This window comes from Vanessa atalanta, chromosome 17, assembly GCF_905147765.1.
Source record: "Vanessa atalanta chromosome 17, ilVanAtal1.2, whole genome shotgun sequence".
NCBI lineage: Eukaryota > Metazoa > Arthropoda > Insecta > Lepidoptera > Nymphalidae > Vanessa > Vanessa atalanta.
The window spans coordinates 3,487,287-3,512,911 of record NC_061887.1 but is presented as its reverse complement, the minus strand read 5'-3'; the positions used below and the strand labels follow the sequence as shown (position 1 = coordinate 3,512,911).

General features: G+C 32.2%; 1 protein-coding gene across 2 annotated transcripts in view; it reads left to right on the top strand.

Annotated features, from left to right (window-relative positions):
- Positions 1-25,625, top strand: part of LOC125070228 (receptor-type tyrosine-protein phosphatase kappa) — a 160,434-nt gene that overhangs the window by 61,559 nt on the left and 73,250 nt on the right. For both annotated transcript variants that reach the window (XM_047679997.1, XM_047679995.1), the window contains exon 2: positions 21,197-21,632. In XM_047679997.1, coding sequence (XP_047535953.1) covers positions 21,437-21,632 — 196 coding nt within the window. In that variant the 5' untranslated portion in view covers positions 21,197-21,436. The remainder of the gene's footprint in view (positions 1-21,196; positions 21,633-25,625) is intronic.

Genomic DNA, 25,625 nt, shown 5'->3' with positions numbered 1-25,625 from the left:
AGGAAACATTACTCTCGTAGGTACACGTAATCAATGAAGCAAACTATATGACGTCAGTATTGATAGAGCTAAACATAGGGTAAAACTTTCGCTAATAAAACGATATTGTATAGAGTATCGAGTAACTATTTCGTCTCGTCTCGCCAGTAAGAAACCAAATAACGACGTGACAACTTAGTATAATTCGCCCGAAGGTAAGCACAATGAATGTCGTTTATATTTCTTTTTCCTCTCCATGATATTAATGCACTTATATTCTTACGTTTTAGTGAATTACTACGAATTGATTGTTGTTTTGGGACTTACAACTATGGGAATACAATTAATTCCTTTATCTTCGGAAAAAGAAGGATTTTAAATATCGAATGAGTCAAAATGCGGATTTAAAATCAAAATATACTTTATCAAGTAGGCTTTTCTTTTGAATAGTGATTTAACAAACTAATACTTTTTGGCTTACTACATATAGGGATCGGATTCAGTATTTGTTATGTTATGTTAATTACTGAAGTGATTGAAATATTTCTTTACAAGGAAAAAACATTTAATGAAGGAAAAAAGTTGGCAGAAATGTATTTTTTTGCATTCCCATATTCGTATTAGAATTGTGAAAAGAGTCACTAGAAAAGCAGGAAAATTGAGGTATTTTTGTACTGACTAAACTCCCCGATGCAGATTGCCTTTAACCCGAAAATCGTGTTGTTGCGTTTAAAGATTTCTGAAACTACATTGTTTTTGTATACAAAATTACACATATTTGTTTAACTGTAATTTTACATCGATATAAAAAGTGGTTCGTCGTCAAAATTTTATTTTAATTCAACTGATAAGACAACTCAAGAACTTCAATCATAATCACTGGGTATACTTCTGAAATTCATCACGTGCGCAAATCAGTAACTTTTGATAATATTTTAAGAGGGTAGAGAACAAAGCCAGAAAGTGCTCACAAGTAAAACAACTCCGAAGACTACTGCGAACAATAGCGCGGCTAAGCAATACAAGAACGTGTTATCTCAACCATACCATCGTACAATGAACCAATACAACTAACCTTTATTCAATTATAACCTCTACACAACATAGTATATGACACTAATTTGTGTGCATGGAAATAAACAACATCTGAATGTGACAATGAAATGTGAGCTTTATGTATATTGGACTAAAAGCTAGTTATGTTTAATTTGGTTTTCATATTCACACTCGAGAGATGTGTTGAAGAACCACGACCTATATAAGTCAATCTACAACATATTTGTAATGTTTCGATGAAATATTTGTAAGGGGATCGAAACTTTATAGTGTTACCATAATTATAAATATTTTTATAAATGAATTAATGTAGACAAATAATTAAAGTTCAAACTAATTCAAGTTCATAGGCAACTGATTAGCAAATTCTGACAAACCTCCTTCGTCTGGTAGGCGGCGTAAAATAATACCAAATCTTTTTCATGTAGTTAACATACTACGCTGGTTAGAGATACAAGTACCAAATACGTTCGTATATTTGTGTGCGTGAAAATAAGACAGAAATATAATGTGATAAATGTGAAATAGTTAAGCGAAAATAGGTGTTAGTTTTATTCATTTAAAGAACACTGTTTTAATGTGGCTTGAATTTTTTAGCATTAGCAGCCTATAAATGTCCCACTGCTGGGATAAAGGCCTCCTCTCCTTTGAGGAGAAGGTTTGGAGCATATTCCACCACGCTGCTCCAATGCGGGTTGGCGGAATACACATGTGGCAGAATTTCCTTGAAATTAGACACATGCAGGTTTCCTCACGATGTTTTCCTTCACCGCCGAGCACGAGATGAATTATAAACACAAATTAAGCACATGAAATTTCAGTGCTGCCTGCCTGGGTTTGAACCCGAAATTATCGGTTAAGATGCACGCGTTCTAACCACTGGGCCATCTCGACTCTGATGGCTTGAAACATATGTCATTTTTTAATCTGCCTGTGTAAGTGCTGAATACATATATACATGTAGTATGTAAGTGCTTGTGCATTCCGAGCAATCTTAAAAAACTAATGATTTTAATCTGCTTAAAGAAGAGCAAAGAGGTGAAGAGGCTGCTGAAGAGGTTGGAATATAGTAAATATTTATATTTTCACTACATTAAAAAGTAATGGTACGAGAAACGTCATTAACGTGGCTTTCCTCTGTTATAGTTGCCAGTACAACTTTTGCAACTCTTTCAATTAAACAATAAAGTAATAGTAATCTTTTCTTTCTTCCAAAAGAAGGGTTAGCGTTTATTCCAGTACGTGTACCATACAACATATTCCAGTGACGATTACTGGTTTAACATCTCCAGACACGAGCCAGATTTCATCGCGATGTTTCCTTTAAACGCCGAGGATGAGATGAACAAAATATAATAAACAAAAATTAAGTACACTGATGATCAGCGATGATGGCTCCGATTTTAAGCCGTGATTTTTGGATAAAATCCATGCGTTCCACGGGATAAGATCATCTCCAATTTAATAACAATATATAATTTTTTGTTGAGTAATTTAAGGTTATAGCCAATAATCAGTACTGGAATAATAAAGGTAATATAAAAAAGTTACAAAATTATTTTATGCCTTATGGTCAGTTTAATGCATAATGAGAATGTCGCGCACACCCTTTAATGATTATGAGTAAAATATTTACCCATTTTGTTCTCATTTGGTCGCCACTCCACTGATGACATAATGTACAGCGACAGTCAGCTGTCATTGGCAGAAATTTATCCGTAATAACATGTCGTAACTACTTATTATATTAAAATACTTGATTACGAGGTCAATACACTCGGTTCATTAGTGTAGAATTAATAAACTGTAAAGGTTTAGACTTATTGGAGTCATAATTTGGCAGATCTAAGATATTATTTTATTTATATCATCAGTTATTCTAAATTAATAAAGTCGTAAGGTTTAGGGATTCGTTAGATATCCATATATAAATTTTCATAGTACTTACATGATAGAAAAGTGATTTCCACTAAAGTAGAATAGCTACCTAACCTTAATTTGTGGTTTGTTAAGCACACCTACTAATCTCAACACTTTGCACCTTAACAGGTAAACTAACCAGCCAAAGAATTCTCATGTTATGTACATATATATCATAGGGTTAGCGCCAACTAGGATGTTTACTATAAAAGTTTGCCAAATCCTTTTAATGGTGGGCTGCCCCAAACTCAAATAAATGGATGAAATATGATTTTTAATAAATGTTTCATTTTATATGAATAAAAAATGTACACATATTAAATATATAATATCAAACCTTTTTTTATAGCGTCGGTAGGCGTTAAGGCAAATGTGAACGTGATCATCACTGCCCATTGATATGGCACATGTAATTATAACCACCGTCACCCACCTTGGGAACTTAGATGTTATGTCCCTTGTGCTTGTAGTGACACTCGCTCACTCATCCTTCAAACCGGAACACAACTATAATGTAATAAAAATAACTGCTTTGTAATATATGGTGAAAAGGGAAGTATGGAAAAACCTAGCAAGACGGGCTTGAACAAAGCCCTACCACCAAAAATAAACGTCCTTTACAAATGTCTAGTACTTTAATTGATTAAATATAAATGTACATAAGAGGATAACTATGTTTATAAAAGCCACAAGCCAAAAGCAAAGTACAACAGGGATGTTACGTCATTCCACAGCCATGGAAATGACACAATTTCCCACTGGAGATCTTCGGTGTTGCGAGAATTATAACACACATCATAAATAGAGATAAACGAGAAATATCTCAGTAATACGAGCAGGTTATTGTGTCTTTAATGTTGGGAATATCGAAGTTCGTGAGCTGTCTATTGACTTGAATTATATTTACGAGTAGTATGCACAATGAAGTTAGTTATATAGTTTTCCAATTGATTTTAAAGTAAAATAATTAATTGTAAAATAAGTTCAGAATCCAATCAAATTTAATTATTTATTTATTTGAAACGGCATATTCACAAAAACAAATCAATCAAAAGTACCCGGACAATTCAGTGTGATACACCACTACAGGTATTTACAGCACTATTGAATTACAATAAAAAGCAATACGCTCTTAAAATAATAATAATAATAAAATAAACTAAACAAGCATAAACTTAGGCAAAGGATACGGCTTAAGGCTTAATAAAAACGAAACAATTATAAACCTCTAAATATAAAAATATAGTTACAATAAAAACAATGGTAATGTGGGTAACATATAGCGTGTAATACTGATTTCTTAAAGCTTAAGAGATTTTGATAGTGGATATCTATTTCAAGTCTGTTTATAGAATTGTAAGTGCGTGCACTTATAATGTTCACGTAGATTTTGAAGTGCTAACTTCTTATGGGAGTATAAACCGTAACGCGTTACGGCGCCAGTCTGTCTGGCTTCCTTTTCTCTTACGCATACGGCAGTGTTAGGCAGGCAGGGTACTCCTCTCTCACTTTAACCCACAGTGCTAGCTAAATTTCAGACCGATGTCACTTTTATCGGGAGTCCCGAGATGCAAACGTATTTTTTTTAAGTACATGTTACTTTGGTCATTTTTTACATTAAAAATGAATAATCTTATTTATTTAAAACTCACATAATAGGATAAATATAATGTCACTACGGATATAACCCAAAATTTATACCGCGAGGTAAAAATAAATATTGTTCCAATTCTTCAGTATTAGCCTTTTAAGTAAAAAAATGTCGACCCTCTTTCCGAGCTAACGTTGCCAAAATTATGGCAAATACACAAAAACTTTTTATGGAAGATTTATAGTTTACTAAAAACCTAGTGAAGTTATCTATAAATAGGTTAAACGTTTTAATATTTAAAAAATTAGGAAATAATGATTATTATAGTCTTATTTATTTGTTGTAAAGTATTATCATAATTAATATCGATGACACATTGAACATTACTTTATTTCTTTATTTTATTATTATTAGAGTTGGCGAATTGCTAGATGTAGCTTTAGCCCAGATTGTTATACGAGCAGACTTTAAAAATGAATTTAAAACTTTGAATAGTTTTTCACAATATATTACTTTTTGATATAGAAAAAGTATTTCATTTACCAATAGTAATCAGTCATCTTTAAAATTCTTAAGAAGTTTCAAGCTGTATAAAAGAATCAGTAGCCTCCTCGAGACACTTCTCAGTTGACATTCGTTCATTTCAATCGTAAAACTAAAGGGAAACGTGCATAGAACGAAGATCATTTCCTCTTTGCCATTGAAAATGGAGCTGTTAAAACAGCACATTCTTTGAAATACAAAAATGGCTTGGCGATATAAAGGAATACCTTGGTATTCATACAATCTAGTTTTATCATTTTGTTCAAAAGGCATGTTTGTGAACGCGAAACTAAAAGCATTGAATTGTCTCTCTCTATACGTTTTTATGAATTCATGTTTTAAATTTTTTTTTTAAATTCGTTGTACGATATTCACGATTTATTTTTATCTGCTTATAATTAAGATTACATACAGATAATAAAGATGAATCACTTATATATTAACATATAATGTATTTTATTTTGAAAATTAAATGTAATTCAGAATTATATTTCGAATGGAAATAGAAATAATATTGTATTATATTAATAAAAAAATCCTAGTTTAATCTAGGTTAAAAAGTCAAAATCTATGTCCCGGCATCGAAAATTGACCATATATAGTTATGTATGACAATAGATATTTTTTTAAATATTTAAAAATATATTTTATGTATAAATTGTATATTACTTTTATATTAAACAGGTGTATGAAACTAAGTTAATTTCCTGTCTTATTAAAAGTTTTATAACTTTTTAAAAGCTCTCTCTCAGTAGTACTACGATCCTTTTATGCCTAACACCTCTAAAATGCCTATTTCGCTATTTAGGTTCTTGGGTAAAATATTTAGAAATTAAATTTTTGAACATATTAGTAAAATTGCTTATTCTGATAGTGAACAATAAGGTTTACTAGGAGTCGCTTCACGACTGACGCGGATATTGTACTTCTTTGGTATATAAAATATGACACAGAATTATATATTCCGCAATTAAACAAATTTCTCTATTGAATGGTACACGACACAATGTTATACATTCAAACGTGAATATTATATTAACATATTAAATCTTAGTCTTATTGGATACTGGCAAAGATTTGCACAAGTTTCCCTTAAGGGCGGGGAATTACGTAAAATAAATTTGAGTTACATTAATTTCTTTTTTCTTAGCAATTGTTACCACAAAAAGTATGTTAACCTACATGACCGAAAGAATAATTCATTCGTTTTGAAATAATAATAAACATGCAAATTAATATCGTTACTAATAGCTCATTTTACTCAAGCTATTCATAGAAAAAAAATCTTTACATCTTATCAATCAATCAATATTTACATAATATTAAATATATATAGCAAAGGAGCATTCGGCTTATATTTGTAGATTATTCATTTGAATATATTTAAAAATTTCATTTACTTAATTACTAGAATAAAGAAATCTACCCGGACTAAAGCGAAATTATAATTTACAATTCATGAATATAAGCATAAACTATTAAATGGAACAATAATTAAATAATGGCTTATTTAAAAGTAATATATAAGAGGCTCCGAAACTGGACGGAGAGTAACGTTTTTAATCAATTTCAATGGTAATCGCTCGAAAGAGCCCTGGGAATAGTAATTAAGCCGCCCCAGGTAATCTAAATAGCTTTCCAATTACTATCGACTGGTTTAAGTCGCCCAATATCTAAAACAATTTCTTATACATTTATAAAAACCTAATTATCGTGATAATTTTATTATACTATATGAAAAATATTCCCGTCACGATCAGCCAGGCAGAAGTAAACATTGATTTTGGGAATTTATTATTAACTAGCGACCCGCCCCGGCTTCGCATGGGTCATTGCGGATACTAAATATACTACACAATGTCTTTATATACAACGTTCACAGCTTTTTTATCATTAGACAATACAAACCGCCACGTCCCAGCATTTTAAATCTATAATATATTCGAAAATATTTATTTATATTAAATTCTGTAAAGGGTCATATTGATCTTTATTAAATGCACGGTGTATTTAAGGTATTTAATTGGATAAGGATTAATGTTGTATTGAGTTTGATGCGACTTTGTTTTTTAGTATGTAGTGAAGAAAGCCAATATGAAGATAAATAAAAAAAAATCTTTGTTAGAAGTAGTATATTTAACTTATTATTATAATAATATGTAATATATAAGACACTGCAGAAAAAAACGGCGAAAATCCAAATTCAAATGAGTATTAAAACTCTTTGGGTCTGCCGTGAACAAAATTTTTAAGGTCGAATTTCGTAGAGTTTCTTTATGTATATAATATTATAAAATAAAAAGTAATTGACGCAACAACATTGCACTCTTATTCTGATATAAAGTTGTAGTAATAAATTTATATAAGAAACATTTATTAGCCAGTGTAACTTTTATGAAAGCTGATTACGATTGAATTTTGATTAATCCTTATTCAAACGCTAGATAGGTGACTTAGCATATAATAGGATTGCTAAAAAAATAATAGCGTTTATATATTCTAATATAACTTCAGGGTCGATTTCTATTAATTTAATCAACGTTAAAATTTACTATAGTTCTTTAACTATATGTACGCTTACTAAACAATAAGAAATACATGAAATTATCATCTGCGACAGACATTTGTCTCATACTGATTGTTTGAGTCCGTAATCATTGGTTAATATTTAAGCGTTTCAACCACTAGGGAATTTCGGCTCATAACTATAACTCAATTAAAAAAAAAAACAGTTACCGTTTTTTCGTCTATAGTAAGGAATTAGTTATATTAAAACAGTTAAACTGTATGTACCTTAAGGTTCCTTACTGGCAACACTCGCCTGTAATGTAACGATAAAATTCAATATTGACAGTCGTTTTTACACTGGAACGCTTTCCTCTATCTCACAATTACAATGAGAACGAATACTCCCAGTGAATTACAGACTGTGTACCGAGGTTTATATTATACAAACATAACACAATAAATTGTCTTATGTCTAATTAGTGCATACAATATCTCAAATGCTATTATAATATCAGTCTGAAACAGATTTACCAGTCAGTATTATAATGTACTGATTGATAATTAATTTGACTAATTAGATCACAAGCATGTTGTATTTGTATAATATTCTAATAAACGACTTGGTGGTACGGCTTTATACAAAGATATGTACCACCTACTTATATTCTACTGCCAAGTAGCAATACCAAGTACTGTTGTGTTCCGGTGTGAAGGTAGAGTGAGCCAATTTAACTACAGGCACATAATATCTTAGCCCCCAAGGTTGGTCGCGCAATGGTTAACATTTCATACGTTGCCGAAGTCTACCGCCAATAGTGACCTCTTACCATCAGGTGGCCGAATTGTCCGTCCGCCTATTAATTTGATAATTTAAAACGATATTCTTGTCTTGGATGTCGCTTTGTTAACTTGTACTATTAAGGTGATGTCCCCTTGATCGATATCGGTATCCATTCTTAAGAGAAACTACCAAACTACGTGGGCCACATTAGAGTGGACAAGTTTGTGCGCAAACACAGGTGCACTCTCTTATAATCTAATTGGACGAGAAATCCAATACGATCAGCTAATTTTGGTTTTTTAAGCACGGTAATGTAAACACTAACAATAATCAGACCCCAGACTGCTGTTGAGACTTTAAAAAAAATAATAATAACAGGAATTTATGTCTGGTTCATAGTATCAAAACTGAGTGTAAAATAAACAGTAGTAGTAAACTATTATGTTTCTGTTTCGTTTCATATCTGAACGTATCTCACGTAACTATTTATAGCATTTTCACAGAACACGACATTGCAATAGGTTTTTTCCTGAATCAACATATTACGTTCTTTCCTTCCTGGGAAATCAAAGGGTTCTGTGTGGATAGTCAAAAATCTCCATATCCATTGTCCAAGCAAACGAATTCGGCAGCCCGTACAATATAAAATCAACCTTATTACAGCGCAAAAGAAGTTAAAATCTAATAGCAGAGAACGTACGCTTGCATTTCTGTATACTAACGCAATAACACGATGCATCATTACTGAAGTAATTAGTTTAATGTAAACAATGCTATACACAGGGCGCTGTAGAATATTAAGCGCGGAAACTTCTTTGTTTAAAATAAATATACTAAATACATTGCCGTTTGTCTAGTAAATTGTACCGACCTTTGAAGAAAAATTTATTAAAACCTATGAATATTAATCTCTACTATGATTAATATTTTTATATGCAATATAAGTAAAAGGTCAATGAACCGTTCCAATTGAAATCGTAGTTAATTTAACAAAGTATAGTATATTCCCGTTCAATTGTTTTGAATCAACATTTCTAAAGAATAAATTGTTACTAAAGCTATCATGATAATATACAAAAAGCTATTCTGTATGAAAAATCTTTAATTCCAAACAAAACACGATCATGACATGTCAATTAGTGACGTTATGCGACATTGACAGTAATAGTTTAAAACATAGTTGGGCCATCGAGTTAGATACCATAAAAGCCAAAAAAAAACAAAAAAGAGTTAGATACCACCCACACTATACATGTTCTACCTCCAAGCAGGAATACTCAGTGAGCCGTTAACTATGACACAAAGGACATAACATCTTGGAAGGTAGTGAATTGACAATGTAATGAACGCTTTATATTTCTTATAGTACCAATGTCTACGAGCAGTGGTGACCACTTACCATAAGGTGACCTATGTACCAGTCCGCCTTTCAGTTTCATATAAAAAAAATATACTGATCAAAACATCATCGACAATCGGTTTTCACCACTTCACAACGATCGAAGTTTATTATTAACTAAATATTGTAACTTTAAAAAATATTTCTTTGATTTTAACACGAACATCTACTCATCTAAGTTCCTTATATGATGGGATAAAAACGTCTTCGACGATCTGTGAACATTTGTCACTGCCAGAACCTAAAGCGAATCCAGAAAAGGCTTTAGAGAAATGTTTCTGGACGATATAAGAATAAATGGAATGAAAATCATCTTTCGCCGCAATGTGACAGAGATTTGTTACAAGTTAACGAATAAAATATATCGCTTTATTAGAGATAATTATATTTTATTAATTAAATATATGATGAATGGGTGGTATCTATCACAAGGCATAGTATGAAAAATTTACTTGGCCTTATCTCATTGCCAATTTTTTTTTCGTTTTATTTAACCTAACTTTTTTCTTTTGTCGGATAACATGCTTCAGTCTATCAATATTTCCTCTTGCCTTATACCCACTATTCACCACATAACTTATTATTATATTTTTTTCATTCACATAGTACATATATTCAAGTCTTCGTCAAATTGTAAACTACATACGCTACAGCAAATCGTAAGAATATATTTGAAGACAAACAAATTCAAAACGTTTTATACAAAATATTATGAGTTTTGCATTAGATATTTTATATATCTCTTGATAGGTTTTATTTTAAGATTTTTTTTTATTAAATACTAGCTGTCGCCAGCGACTTAGCTCCCGTTTAAGAAGTTGTTTTCTTGTGTTAGGCAAAAAAAGTAGTATGTCTTTGGAGTTCAAGTTTGCTTCATACCAAATTTCGTCAAATTCGGTTCATTGGCTTGACAGTGAAATAACAACAGATAGACAGACAGACAGATAGACAGACAGACAGACAGACGGACAGACAGACAGACAAAGTTACTTTCATGTTTATAATATTAGTTTATTATATATTTTAGCACCGTGATGAATTTGTTGGTAGGGCTTTGTGAAAGCCCGTCTGGGTTTGTACCAACCACTCATCAGATATTCTATCTAATACTTAATATTGTTGCATTCTGGTTTAACGGGTAAGTACACCAGTACTACTACAGGAATAAGGGACCCCCAAGGTTGGTGGTGCATTGGCTATGTACGGATTAATTAATATTTCTTACATCGCTAGTGTCTATTTATTCTTATTATGGCAACATTAGATACATTATAAAAGTATAATAATTATATTTTTATATGTATTTTTCAGACAAGTGTATATTTTTATTTATTTCAATTATAAATAAAAAATAAAAAAAATACATTTACGTTTACAATAAATAAAGATATAACTAATCATGATTATCATTCTCTATTTATAATAACCAAAGACAAATTAGTTGAGTATACTTATTTCTGTCTGTTTGTCAAACGAAATTTTTTTTGTTACCTCTTGACTAGCTTTATATAACAATAAAAATTAAGTAAAAAATATTCCAAATATAATTATTCATTTATATATTTTAGTTCAGTCAAATTGGATTTTTGCCCTACATCAGGTGGTGTAGGAACAATTTTGAAATATGACGTCGTATTTAAGGCAGACGACTTTTTTTTCCTACTGACTGGATTATTGATTATAAACAGATACTACCACCAGCATGTATACCACAAACAGACCAATAACAAAAATCAATCAAAATTATTATTATTTCACATTTTAAATGTTATTTGGAAACATTTTACCGTTATGTATAATTCAAAGATATTTTTAAATCCGTATATTGTATGGTTATTAGATTGAAAGCCACTTCTGAAACAAAAAGCGTTTTAGTCGGGAAAGCGAAATCCTATTGAAATACACTCAAGTGGCTGAACGAAGGAGCCTCGGAAGGGTTCCGAAGCCATTTCATTGTAAAGCTAAGCTACTGTATTGCTAACCTTTTGAAATGGCCATTTATGCTGTATTTAATCGACTAACAGGGCATACAAAATGACAACGGAAATAATAAATAAAAAAAATACATATTCTATATTCAAATATGCGCTTTGGAATTGTTGTGATCCAGGATTTAATTAAATTTAAAGTTATCATAAGTTAAGAAAGTATATTCTACCATAAACAGCTAAAAGGAAACCCGGCTTAAACTGGATATTCAATAGTAATTTGGAATTCACAGTTTTTGTTTTAGTGACTCAAAAACCCCATTGGTATAGGATTGTTATCATTTTAAGTTGATAGGCAGACTAGAAAATAGTCCAACTGTTGGTAAGTGGTTACCATAGCCCATAAAATTTGGTATTATTAAAAATATTAACTATCACTCACATCGTCTTTAGAACAAAGATATTGTATCCCACATGACTGTAGTTACAATGGCTTACAGACATCTAAACTAAACAACATTAAATATTGTTGTTTTGTCGCACGTGACATTGGCGAAATAATCTGTGCCTTTTTGGCACAAATAAAAGCCAGAAAAACAAAAAAAATTGTTGTTTTGCGGTATGTTAAAGGAATCTATTACCTATTCAACACGATTCAAATATATCTCCAATTCTTTTAAACATGACAATACATAATACAATCAAAGAATAATTTACCGCTTCGACTAGTGACAAAAATAGTAACGTCATTTCCCAGATGAATCGCAATTCCAATTTTAAAGCAATAAACGAAACCGCTGTGTTCTCAGCATTTTGTGTTTTTTTTTATTTTTTATTTGTATAGTGATTGACAATTGTTTAACGATGTTCAACATTTTATGTTTTATTCCATGAAACTTGAAAATACACTTAATGCATCTAATGCATAATTATTATTTTCTACTTTCAAACAGTATTATATATTAATATATACAAATTTTGTATTGTTATATGCAGATTTGAAAGTTGAGTTATTTTTAAGTTATGATGTTACAACCACCGGATCGAGTTCCCTTAATTGAAAATGATAATTGCGAGGTGCAGATGTCGATTTGCCTCAAAGTGCATGAACGATTTTTATAGTTTTCTTTTTTTTTATATATATTTCTTATAGATGTTGGTACTTAATTCTTAAGCTCCCAGCGCCGTCAATATGGATTATAATAGGTGACGTTTTAATCTCTCAATTAAAAAATAGTAGTTCCCATCGGCTTCGCTTGCGTTTTAGTGTTTAAGCAACAAAATAAGGCTATCCTTCTTTGGAGTTCAAACTTACTACATACCAAGTATCATCAAATTCGGTTTATTCGGCCTTGAAAAAGCGAACAGACAGACAGAGTTACTTTTGGATTTATAATATTAGTAAAGATTACCTTATTCATGTCCATGGGATTGGTAAGTTTTCTGTGAGTCCGAAAAAACTCACATGCCTTTTTAATATACCTAAATACGGTAAAACATCGAAACAGATTTAATTGAAATCTCTCAAAGTTTTCGTGGAATAGTAAGATTCAGTTTATCCCATTAACTGCGTCCAAGCGTTTCTATTAAAGAGCTGAATTCACTTAAGCCGATTCTTTTATCTGTTCAGTCCAGTAGAAAAGGAAGATTGGACATCATTCGTAAGACTGTCAGATACGAGGATCCGTACTTTGTTTGAAAATTGGAATTGGACGACAGTCAATACGGATCGTCTTTTGACTCGAATTAATTAAAGACGTTTTTTTGACTTCCAATATTCGTTGTACATCTTATAAAAACTTCGCACACTTTTGCTATAAAAACTAAGAATATGTCGTGAAAATTAACCAATGCTATGACAATAATTTGGACTTATTTAAGAATAATATACTTTCTAAGAGTTCATGTATTGCTTAACTGATAAAGTTATAGTATGTATAGTAGAAGTGCTAGTGCCAGATAATATATATGTAACTCTTGAAATTTAAAGTTTTACCACTGATTTGGAACGAAAATGTTACCCAAAAGTACGAGCAAGATTTTAAGTAGAGACTGTTTTCTACGAATGCTAAATCACGCTTTTTATCATCTGTATGAGCATATATCATAGCTGTATCTGTATCATTGAGTAAAATACCTTTGTTTTTTTTTTTACATGAGATTTTAATGTGTTATTTGGCAAAGCAATTATATACCATATAGTATACCAACACGCTATTCCTGAAAAGCTTGGGTCAGGAAATTATGCCACGATCGATAGGTATTATTATTTATTATTATGTTTGCTTTAACAATTCGTAACAATTTCATGCCTGTACACGTTCATAGCTCTTTGATGTTATGATTGATTGCCATCGTTTGATCCATCTGTCTTTTGTTCCATTGCCAATGTCAAAAACGTTATAAATCGAACAATAATCACATAACTAGTTTTTATAAATATCTAAAATATAAAAATATACTGTTATTTTAACAGCCTGTATACGTCCTATTGCTTGACAAATCCCTCCTCTCTTGAGGAGAAGGTTTGGAGTTTATTCAATACACCTGACACATACAGCTTTCCCCGATATTTTCTTCGGAGATGAATTTTAAAAATAAATACACACTTTATTTTAACGGTTTAACGTTTCCTAATTTCTACTGACTATAACGCTATATATATACCTAATCAAATCGGTAAAAAAGAATGGGTTTTAATAGAATTAGCAATCATATTAATTTACAATTCTTTATACGCAGTAATTACTACACCACATCGTTCCGCCAGTTCCTCCAGTTCAACAGTTTCGTGTAATTAGAAAAGTTGAAAAGTGAACATTTATAATTTTGTGAGTGGGTCGTACGAAAACTAAAAAGTATGCGTACGACTCACAAACTAAACAAATAGAGAAACAGTAACTATGTTTGTCCAATGTAAAGAGTGAGTGAGGCAGTTTAAGTACAGTTATAGAGAAAATAACAGGAAATAATCTACTAAAGGATTGGCATCATAATAGTGCACTTGTTATTCTAAAAGTATAAAAAGCAGCCGTAAATGTCCCACTGAACTAAAGTTTCATCTACTCTTGCGGAAGAACGTTAATAGTATTGTCTATAACTATTTTATTTATTTTTTGGACGAGTGTTTTAATAATACTTCCATTACACATTTGTAAGGTTTAAGATTATTATAACTTACGGGCAGTTACGAAATGCGGACGAATAAAATTGACCTTACAACAATATATCTTTACAAAATGTTGTCTTAGATTTTCGCGATTATTACACATTGAAATAAAACTAGTTTTTAACGTTGTTCGTGGTCACGGGCAGACTGCCCGTGACCACGAACACTGCAAAGTGCTCGAAACGTCGGGATGTTAAAATAATTAATATACGCGATTAAATCCGTTAAAAACTAGTTTTATTTCTATCTTTACAAAGCTGCCAAATGGACCAACTAATTCTTCAGATAAACGATATTAATTGTTGGTAATACTAAAGAACGATGAGGTGAAGCCCTCTTGCTAAAACCTTTCTTAATGCGTCGTTACATTACCAAACAATGGTCTCCTTCAAATTAGTAATTGTTATAATTGTAGCTGACAAAGCTTTAAAGAAAGTTCTCTAATTTGAAACAAATTCTCGTGAAAATTGTTACAAATTAATTCTGAGTTTCTTATTTACAATTATAACAATAATATGCTTTCGAACCATAGTGACATTTGCTATAGCTATTTTGAAATTCAGTTAAGCCATAGCAGATAACAGACAAATGAAATTTGTGTAGAATTTTGTAAAGCTACCAAACTAACCTTGGCTAAACTCCGGTTGCTGTTTATTTCATTCATGCGCGTACGTGCGTGGGATTCGAGCGGAAGTATGCTGACATTATCTGTTGGCTCTTCATTTATTTTACGACCTGTTGACATCGAATCCGCCATCTTGATTTATTTACCATAATATAAATTATATTAATAAAAAAGTATATCACCCCAAACCTTTATGATGTTAAAGATTATTACCTATTTATCACACGTGACGTAAATTACAATAAAATAATAAATATATAATAATACTTAATTTATTTGTCTCTATTCACTGGTATTGTTTTCAAAATGTAAAAATGAGGTATACCTTAATTGAACCAGAATTTCAAGAAACGAAAAAACTACATATATTTTTTTGTAATCCTACGAAACAGTAGAAAAAGTCGTTTTTCTCTCTCTCTAGCAGTCCGTAAATGTCCCACTGCTGGGATAAAGGCCTCCTCTCCTTTGAGGAGAAGGTTTTGGAGCATATTCCACCACGCTGCTCCAATGCGGGTTGGCGGAAGTCGTTTTTGTTCCAACGTAATTACATAAAATAAATTAAATATACTTATCAATCTCTACCCTTTGGTGCCTCAATACAATAATGAAATTGCTTTGAATGTGGCCGAAAAAAGTAGCCGCCAATAGTTGTCCACTAAGTACGCACGCTAATAAAGCAGTATGACGTTTCGCGAGTATCAAACTTAGCAGTAACACACCAAGATAATAAAGTTAGCCTGATATTCTAATTAGATATATAAATATGAGAGCCGAGATGGCCCAGTGATTAGAACGCGTGCATCTTAACCGATGATTTCGGGTTCAAACCCAGGCAGGCACCACTGAAATTTCATGTGCTTAGTTTGTGTTTATAATTCATATCGTGCTCGGCGGTGAAGGAAAACATCGTGAGGAAACCTGCATGTGTCTAATTTCAACGAAATTCAGCCACATGTGTATTCCGCCAACCGCCGCATTGGAGAAGCGTGGTGGAATATGCTCCAAACCTTCTTCTCAAAGGGAGAGGAGGCCTTTATCCCAGCAGTGGGACATTTACGGGCTGCTAATGTAATGTAATGCATACAATGCACATATTACACTTCATCGTCAATATAATTTTCCATGAAATGTTATTAAAATAGACTGTGTTGTGAATTTGCAAAACAATAATTCAAGTACAAATCAAATAATTCAAACTATTCGTCAGGATAATGATTTTATTTTTTGATTGCAATTGTGGTTGACAAAATTAATTAATTATGAATTAAATAGAAATTATCTCTAAATGGTTTTATACCATTTAGCTCAAATCACAAACTACACTGTTTAGAGCGCTACGTGAAAATGATTTTTATTAAAGATATTCTTAGTCAATATAGATCATAATTTATAAACAAATAATATTTTTTCCAATACAAATGATACAATAACTACATAGTAGTTTTTTACATGTATAAAAACTCATTAAATATATCTGTATCTGGTTTATCAAAAGCCAGAAAGCAATTAAAATTAATTTTAGTTTTATATTGGTATGTTTAAATTTTCGCGTTCTTGGCAATGCCAAGATAAACGCAAGATATTGCCATTATGGTTCAATGAATCGTATAAATCCAGTTAAGGTGAACGTTTCCCTAAAATGCATTGACCTACATACGATTTCTGTTGACGCAGGTCACACGGGAAGTATTATTATAAATAACAGAACATTCTAGAACAAGTTCTCTGGATATATTGTACATGTGTATGCACTCCATGTGCCTTTTGTTTTTACAATCTGAGTTTAGTATTTTTATATTTCATTTTATAAAAATAATAACTTAATTCATTACTTGGGGTTACCAAACCGAGCATAACCATATAAAAATAGTATTACCAATGGGTCACGAACCTTGAAAATTAAGAGTATTGTTGTGTTCCCGTTTAAAGAGTCAGTAAGCCAGTGTAACTACACAAGGGACAGAAAATTTTAGTTCACAAAGTTGGCGACGTATGAATTGGTTAATAATAATAATAAAAATAACATTCATTATAGCGTAAATCACTTTGGGTTTAGCAGAATTTATAAATTTTACTTAAATTATAAATGAGAAATAAATTGACGATGAATAAATAAATGTCTACAAGTGAGACTATTCAAATGCAGGGCACATATTAAAGTAACCAAGTGTGTGCAAATACAGTGTTAACACTGCCAACCTCCAAACTCCGGGCTGTTACTGAAGATTTAATGACAGAAAAACTTAATAACATATTACCTAGCACCTAGGGAACGGTAGGCCACCTACCAACTAGAGACACAAAAAATGTATGTACATATTTGGAAAATAACGAAACAGCGTACTTTAATAAAATATAATAATTTGATGTGAATATAGTATAGGTATATATATATCTCAATGACTAAATATTACGGTTTCAAAGCGGGATAAGCGCAACAGGATTTATCAATCCTAAAGAAACACTTTACAATACATTTAGTAAAAGACAACGTCATGAAGTTCTTGCAAGCGTTGCATGACTAGGGAGAAACAGTAAGACGTAATTAATACATCTGGATACCGCGCAATGGTCTACGTGCAAACACGTTTTATCGTATTGAATGCACGGTCATACCACTACACTTCGCGCAAATATTTTGTTAATAAGGTTTGTTTACTTAAGTTTAGTATTTTATTAATTTAATTAAATAATTTTTTGGTACTCGATTAAATACCATACGTTTTCCTTTGCAAGTAAATTTCTTAGTTTGATGGCCAGACATTTTTCTTGATCTTCCAATATTTTCAGCATAAGATCTAAGCTTGAGCCGAGATGGCCCAGTGGTAACGCGTGCATCTTAACCAATGATTTCGGGCTCAAACCCAGGCAAGCACCATTGAATTCTCATGTGCTTAATTTGTATTTATAATTCATCTCGTGCACTGCGGTGATTTAAATTCTGCCACATATGTATTCAACCAACCCGCATTGGAGCAGCCTGGTGGAATATGCTCCAAAACTTTTTCCTCAAAGAGAGAGACTTTCTTTAACATTGCAAACTCCAAGACTGCACATAACCTTTTAAAAGAATCAATAACTCGAATTCAGCTTCAGCTGATGTTTCAGAGTAAACTTATTAAGATATTAATTTACGGGCTGTAAGTTATTTTCTTCTGAAACTTTTTTTTTTAATATTAAACATAATTTGAGCGCAACAATATGTACAAAGCATATTCACAGCGGTATCAAAGGAAAATAGGGGTAGATAGATAAAATAAAATATATACTGCAATATAAATAAACTTAGATAACATACAAATGTTACGTAAGTTTATTCATATATCGTTATATTCGTTAATATTTGTTTCATTTAAAAAAAATTTAATTGTTAAAATGGATTGAAATCTTTCAAGTTAATTTCGTTGATGAAATTTGAATTGAGAACATATTCTTTTTTTATATAAAATCTGTCACAATGTGTTAATTTATACAATTACAAAAATCAGGAAAATATAAACTCTAAAGCGTTCGTTCCGTACTTTGGCCGGATCTTCTGTCGATAGTGGTTTACAAGCACAGATTTAAAGTAGACTAGATACCTCATATTTATTAGATAGTATGAAAACCGAGCGTAGTACGTCGTAAAATGTCGTCACGCTAGCCATATTATAATAATAAATTAAATTTATTTAAAGCTATTAGAGCAACAAACTTACTTACCGACAGTCGGTAATACCTCCATTGACTCGATTACCATATGAGTTTTTACAGTTTATAACAATTAGTTATTTTTATAAGTAAGGTTTATATAGCGTGTCATGTTTGCGATTAACCAAATACTTCGGACACGCTTGGTCCGACGGCTTGCCGTATCTAGCCTACTATTAATCCGTGGTTACAAGCTTCTATTCAATTTTATTCCCCTTCAGGGATTGTTTTAAAACATATATCCTTATTTGCGTTAAAAAGTATTCATGTCAAGCGTTGTCAGTCAATCAGTCAAGTCAGTCATCCAATGACTTATTCGTGTATCGTGTATCGCCGTTTGTTATAATCGATTAATACAACTATTACTATTCATATTGGTTTTGTTTGTAGGTTTATTGTTTTCCTATTTTTCATTGCTCATCGTAATAATACAATAAATAGTGATTAATACTAAAAATGATTTATAATATGAAATTCAATTTTCTATAAATATAAATGATTTAATGCTACTCTTTATAGAAAGAAACATACAGGAAGTATTTATATTACAAAGCTGAATTGGCTTATTCGTTTGTTTTGCTCAAGATAGCCCATTCAGTTATAACATCACGTTAAGTACCGCAAGTTGGAGTAGTAGCGCTTAAAGCGGGTGAAAGCGCTCTTAGCTGATAGATATACCAAAAAACAAAACACCTATAAGTGACTATCGTACTTCATACATATCTAAAAACAAAATCCTTAATAACTTTTGCAAGAACAATTAAACATAAAGATACTATCATTCCAGAGTGTAGATTCTACCAAGACCGAACCGAATATTTATATTTGAATATAATATATGACATTAAGATAACTTCTTTTAAAGATTATAACTTTATACGAAAATCAAAAGACTATATTGAGTAAATAGTTTATTGACTTATGGGCACATCGCTTTTTTTGCATATACAAAAGTATTACATTTTTAAAGTATAATAAATTTACATAAATATAAGCGGTATAACAACGCATAATAATTCCACACTTTTTACACCTACATAGTTTCTTATTGCATGGCTTGTCTATGTTCTTTTTTTAAATAAGCTATTTTAATAAATATTAAAGCGTACAAAGTGAGTTATGTTCTTGAAAGATCAATTAACCTCTTAATATATTCCTCAGGAGCACCTTTATTCCGCGCACCGCACTCAAACAATAGAAGCCGATCTATTTAATTACCTACACAAACTTAACTTGTGCAAACCAAACCGCTACCACACAAAGTATGCGAACCATTGTGCCTTTAAAATATTAATTAAAATACATTAATGTGAGACCGATAATGCTTTACTTGAAACGTAAATTGTAACTTAAACGATATATTGATAAATCGATTTGTATTAAGAAAAATTTAAAGAAAAATTAAAATATCTAAGATCTATTTATAAGTACTACTAGTTCTCATTAAAATAATTGAGATGGATTTAAGCTCGGTTTCCAAGGGAGAACTGATCGAGGACTAATTTGTTTAAAACGATGCGAATTTCTCGCCTTTTTTTTCTCGCTGTAAGCTATTGTGGGTTGAAATATTGACAATTCAAAAATGTTTTTGAATTTTGTAGATATTAGACTGTGAGCTGGTAGGGACTGTCTGGATAAGCATCACCACTCGTCACTGATTCCACCGATATACATCAATATTTTGTATTATTGTGTTTAGGTTGAAAGGGGCATTACTTAGAACCCATTGATAATATAAGCAATGATGTTATAAAATAACAATACTAATATCTCTTCCTGATATCATAATTATCATTAAACCAATCGTAGTCCACTGATGGACATCCCCCCAAATTGCGCAAAATTTCCAGTAGAACATTTGGCCTTCTATAATATTTAATATTTAAAATTATTGAATGTAATATAATATTGACAATAACATGGCGGTATCCTATAATACTAACTACTACATTGGTTTAAAATCGTTCACGCAAACAGTTTAATAAAACACAATCTCTTTTGTTTCAGGTGAATCAAATGCAAAATATGTCCGCTTTATGATATAGAAATTCACATTAGTGCTAAGTTCAGTGTCTAAAGATAAGTTTTGATATAATTATAGTCTGTTTATAAAATTTTTATGCGTGGATATTAACCACAAGCAAACAAAAAGTGCGCGGGCGATAGTGTCGTAAATAGAAAAATGCGCTGGTAATAACAGACGCATCCTGTCGTGTTTATTGTCGCGAGTTTTGTTATTACGTCGATATGTCGTCGAGGACTGGTCAGCGTGGGACGTCGGTGGCGACCAGTCAAAGGAAGCACCGGTCGAGGTCTACCCCTAGGTATGATTTGGAGAAGAAACCGAAGAAGAAAGATCTGAAGACAGCCGGTGCGACCAGCCTCGTGTCGATCCCCAACAGCATAAAATTGACTATGCTGAACAGCGGCCTCATATCTTTTGGTGAGTTTTATTATTTATTTACCAAATAGTTATTCCAACCGCCCTAGAGTGTCAGTAATATGAATTTGGATATAAGCATAACTCAACTTTCGGAAAGCCGAATTAATGTGACCTTCAAGAAAGAGCCCATTTATTTCCTCCATGCAAGCCCCTCTAGTGTTGCAGATGTACGTGGGCGTTGGTAGTCAATTTATATCTGGTGAATCTTCAAGTTTTGCCACCTATAGCATAAAAAAGAAGATTTTAAAGTAGATAAAGGACATATAAAATATATTATTATCCTATCGGGGACACGACCCGATAGGATATCCCAGTGGCAAAAACTGTAACGTTTGTTTTTACTCATTAACCATAAGCCGAAATACCGATTTTCATATCTCTAACGTCAGAAATGACAATTTTTCATTAAACTTTTATCCCCCATTTCATTCATCCTTATCTACGTATACAATTACAATTTTTCATCCTGTTAGAGTCATCGTTTTGATCTGTCCGTTGTCAGTCAATCTTTGTAAGCAGAATAATTAATAGGTATTTTAAGGATTTTTTTTATTATCGATACGAAAACTATGAATCATCATAATAAGCAATTGATTTATGAGCTCGTTTCTATTATATTATCATTTATAAGATATAGGTTTTTAATTTTCATAAAAAGCACCCCCTCCCCCCTCCCTTAAAGCAAACTCGTTACTTTAGATTTAATCTTCTTACCTAGAGTATTTTTACTTCGAAAGTTGTTATAAGTTTTTAGCAAGAAACTGGATTTTCTAATTCACGCAGACCAACGAACATAAAGATAACGAGACCGCAAAATTTACATTGATAGATAGATGTTTGGTGTTTATGATTGATGATCACGAATAGGAATCAAATTCAAATTCCTACTAGAGCACACTACCTGAAGTCCAATCGCTTTGATAAACGTCAATAGTTACTTTGAAATCACGAAAGGCAAATTTTCCAAGGATTTCTGTGAGAAAAAAAAATGTTTCCTAGACGATCAATTATGATAATACGAATTTATGTAGTACGACTTGGTAAAGATATACATTTATTTATATAATAGGTAGGCGGGCATATGACCATATATGGGTTGGTTACCATATGGGCGCCATAAGAAATATTAACCACTCTCACACACACACGGATATTGTGGCCCATTTGCCCGTATTTACACTGACTTACTCACACTTCTAACTGAAAAACAGCAATACTCCGTTTTGTTGGTTGGTGGTACAATATATGATGAGTCGATGGTACTGACGGCTCTACACAAAGCCCTACTACCAAGCAGAATTTCATGCGATAAATACAACTTACCTTACGATGTTTTGATCCGCTATCTCTTATTAGGATCAGCATGTTTTTTTTTTTTATGGCATTGGTTGGCGGACGAGCTTATGGGCCACCTGATGGTAAATGGTCACCACCGCCCATAGACAAAGGCGCTGTAAGAAATATTAACCATTCCTTACATAACCTATGCGCCACCAACCTTGGGAACTAAGATGTTATGTCCCTTGTGCCTGTGATTACACTGGCTCACTCACCCTTCTAACCGGAACACAACAATACAGTGTACTGTTATTTGGCGGTAGAATATCTGATGAGTGGGTGGTACCTACCCAGACGGGCTTGCACAAAGCCCTACCACCAAGTATTCTGTTGTTCTATTCACTTGGTCATCTCTGCTCAAAGTTAATATTGTATTGAAAGAAAGATAGAATAATTTATTTTCACAAAGTACAAATAATAAATGACGATCAATAAAAAGTTAGAAAAATTAAAAGGTAAAGGGTATTGGTACGTTCAAACGCCCACTCGTCTTACATGAAATGCATACTTTATTTGAGCGTTGATCTTAAACGAAGCTTCCGATTTTGATCACGGATTAATGATTTTCTGAAGTATATTTATGTTTAAACTCATTCACTCGAAAAGGAGAGGCGTCTGCATGTGTGGGCGGATTTTCTGTGACATAAATATTCGATAATCTCCAAAGGAACAGAGTGGTTGATTGAGCTCCTTATCCTTTTTCTTAATATAAGTGCCCTTTGTCCAGCATTGAGATATTTACGTCTTCTTATGTGTACTCACAGTCCGATCGCATGTTCGCTTTCTATCTAGTAATATAAAGGTTAATCCCTAGGGATGTCCCGATTTTTTCAACGTTAAAAGCGCCCTATGTACTAATCCATCACATTTCGTCCAAAGCCGTTAAGCTGTTGATAACGAACATTGGACATTTCGGGTTTACAATTTAAATTTTTTACTTTAATGTGTCAGCACTTTGTAATAAGTAAAGATTGTATTAAAAACCGGCAAAGTAGGAGTTGGATTCTATAAGGGTTCCATATTATAAACCTAATTTTATATACTTTTATTATTATCTATTAATTATTATTATCCTAATTGATTTGCTCTATGTTTTAATGTAACAGTGGAAACATTGTTGGCTTATGTAAGAATTTTGGTATCAAATGTTTGTGTATTATACTATGCCGAAAATAAAAATAAATAAACATTATGGCCATAAAGCCGAGATGGCCCAGTGGTTAGACCGCGTGCACTTTAACAGATGATTTCGGGTTCAAACCCAGCCAGGCACCACTGATTTTTCATGTGCTTAATTTGTATTTATAATTCATCTCGTGCTCGGCGGTGAAGGAAAACATCGTGAGGAAACCTGCATATGTCTAATTTCAACGAAATTCTGCCACATGTGTATTCCGCCAACCCGCTTTGGAGCAGCGTGGTGGAAAATGCTCCAAATCTTCTCCTCAAAGGAGAGGAGGCCTTTAGCCCAGCAGTGAGAAAATTACAGGCTACTAATGCTAATGCTAAAAAATGCTAAAAACATTATGACCCTTTCACTTTTGACATGTGGAATATGTATAGACACGCCGGGGGGTGTAGGCTAACTCCTATGTCTTGACAGCAATCCATATGACGATCTATGCCGTCATGCCCCTTTTCCGGGACCGCTTTCTTATATATCTCGTAAACTATACATTTCGTTGCTACTATTATAATAATAAGAAAAAAACATTTTACTAACAAAACAGTTTTTTTTATTAAATTCCACCATACAATCATACTTGCAAAGAAATTTCACTCCAATAAAATTGAGAATAAGCATTACAAGAAAACGATTCAATGCACAAGGCAATGTACATCTGTACTATATATCACACTCCACCCACGACTGTTTGTATTTTTCCTGAAATTCTCCATAGGATATTTACTGCTACGTATATTAAATCATGTTTTGCTCGCTGAGCGAACGATGTAATTCAGCTTGGTATCGATACTCGACTTCGTTTAAAAATAGACGCATGCCGGATCTAGTGCGAGTTTTCCACTCAGAAGCAATGCCACTAAATGCTTGTAGGTATACGTTATGTATTTTGGAAAAGGAATGTTTGTGTACGGTCGATTTTCTTGTCGGTATATGAACCTGTCAATAAGTATCAAAATCCTAACTGTTTAAAATTTTGAAATGCGAAATCATCTTTACTTCTCAACTGATTTTATCATTAAATTTAGCAAACACGTCTTGGGTACAGAATAGGACATGGAATACCTATCTCTCCCCTCTCCCGTACCCCTCCTCATACGCGGATGAAACTGCGGGAAGAAACTAGTTATTATTAATAATAAAATAAATTGTTTGTCACTGTATTCAACGAATATTCCTTACAACTATACAAAAGCCTTTTTATAATTCGCAGCGTTTGCGTAAAACGAGATACGGGCGCGTGTTTTTTTATCTTATTTTGCGTTGCGTCAACGATGAAATTGCGCGCAAGCATTTACAAGAGAATTTAAAACTCATAGTTGTGTGTCACGCGTTTTTATATGTATATATATTTTAGATCGTCTTTATTGACATCTGCGCGCTTCATAGACGTCAGCTTCGATTCATAAATATGCACAAATGTACGCGCATGAATATCTATTTGCATCATGTTGCAAACATGACAGATAGAT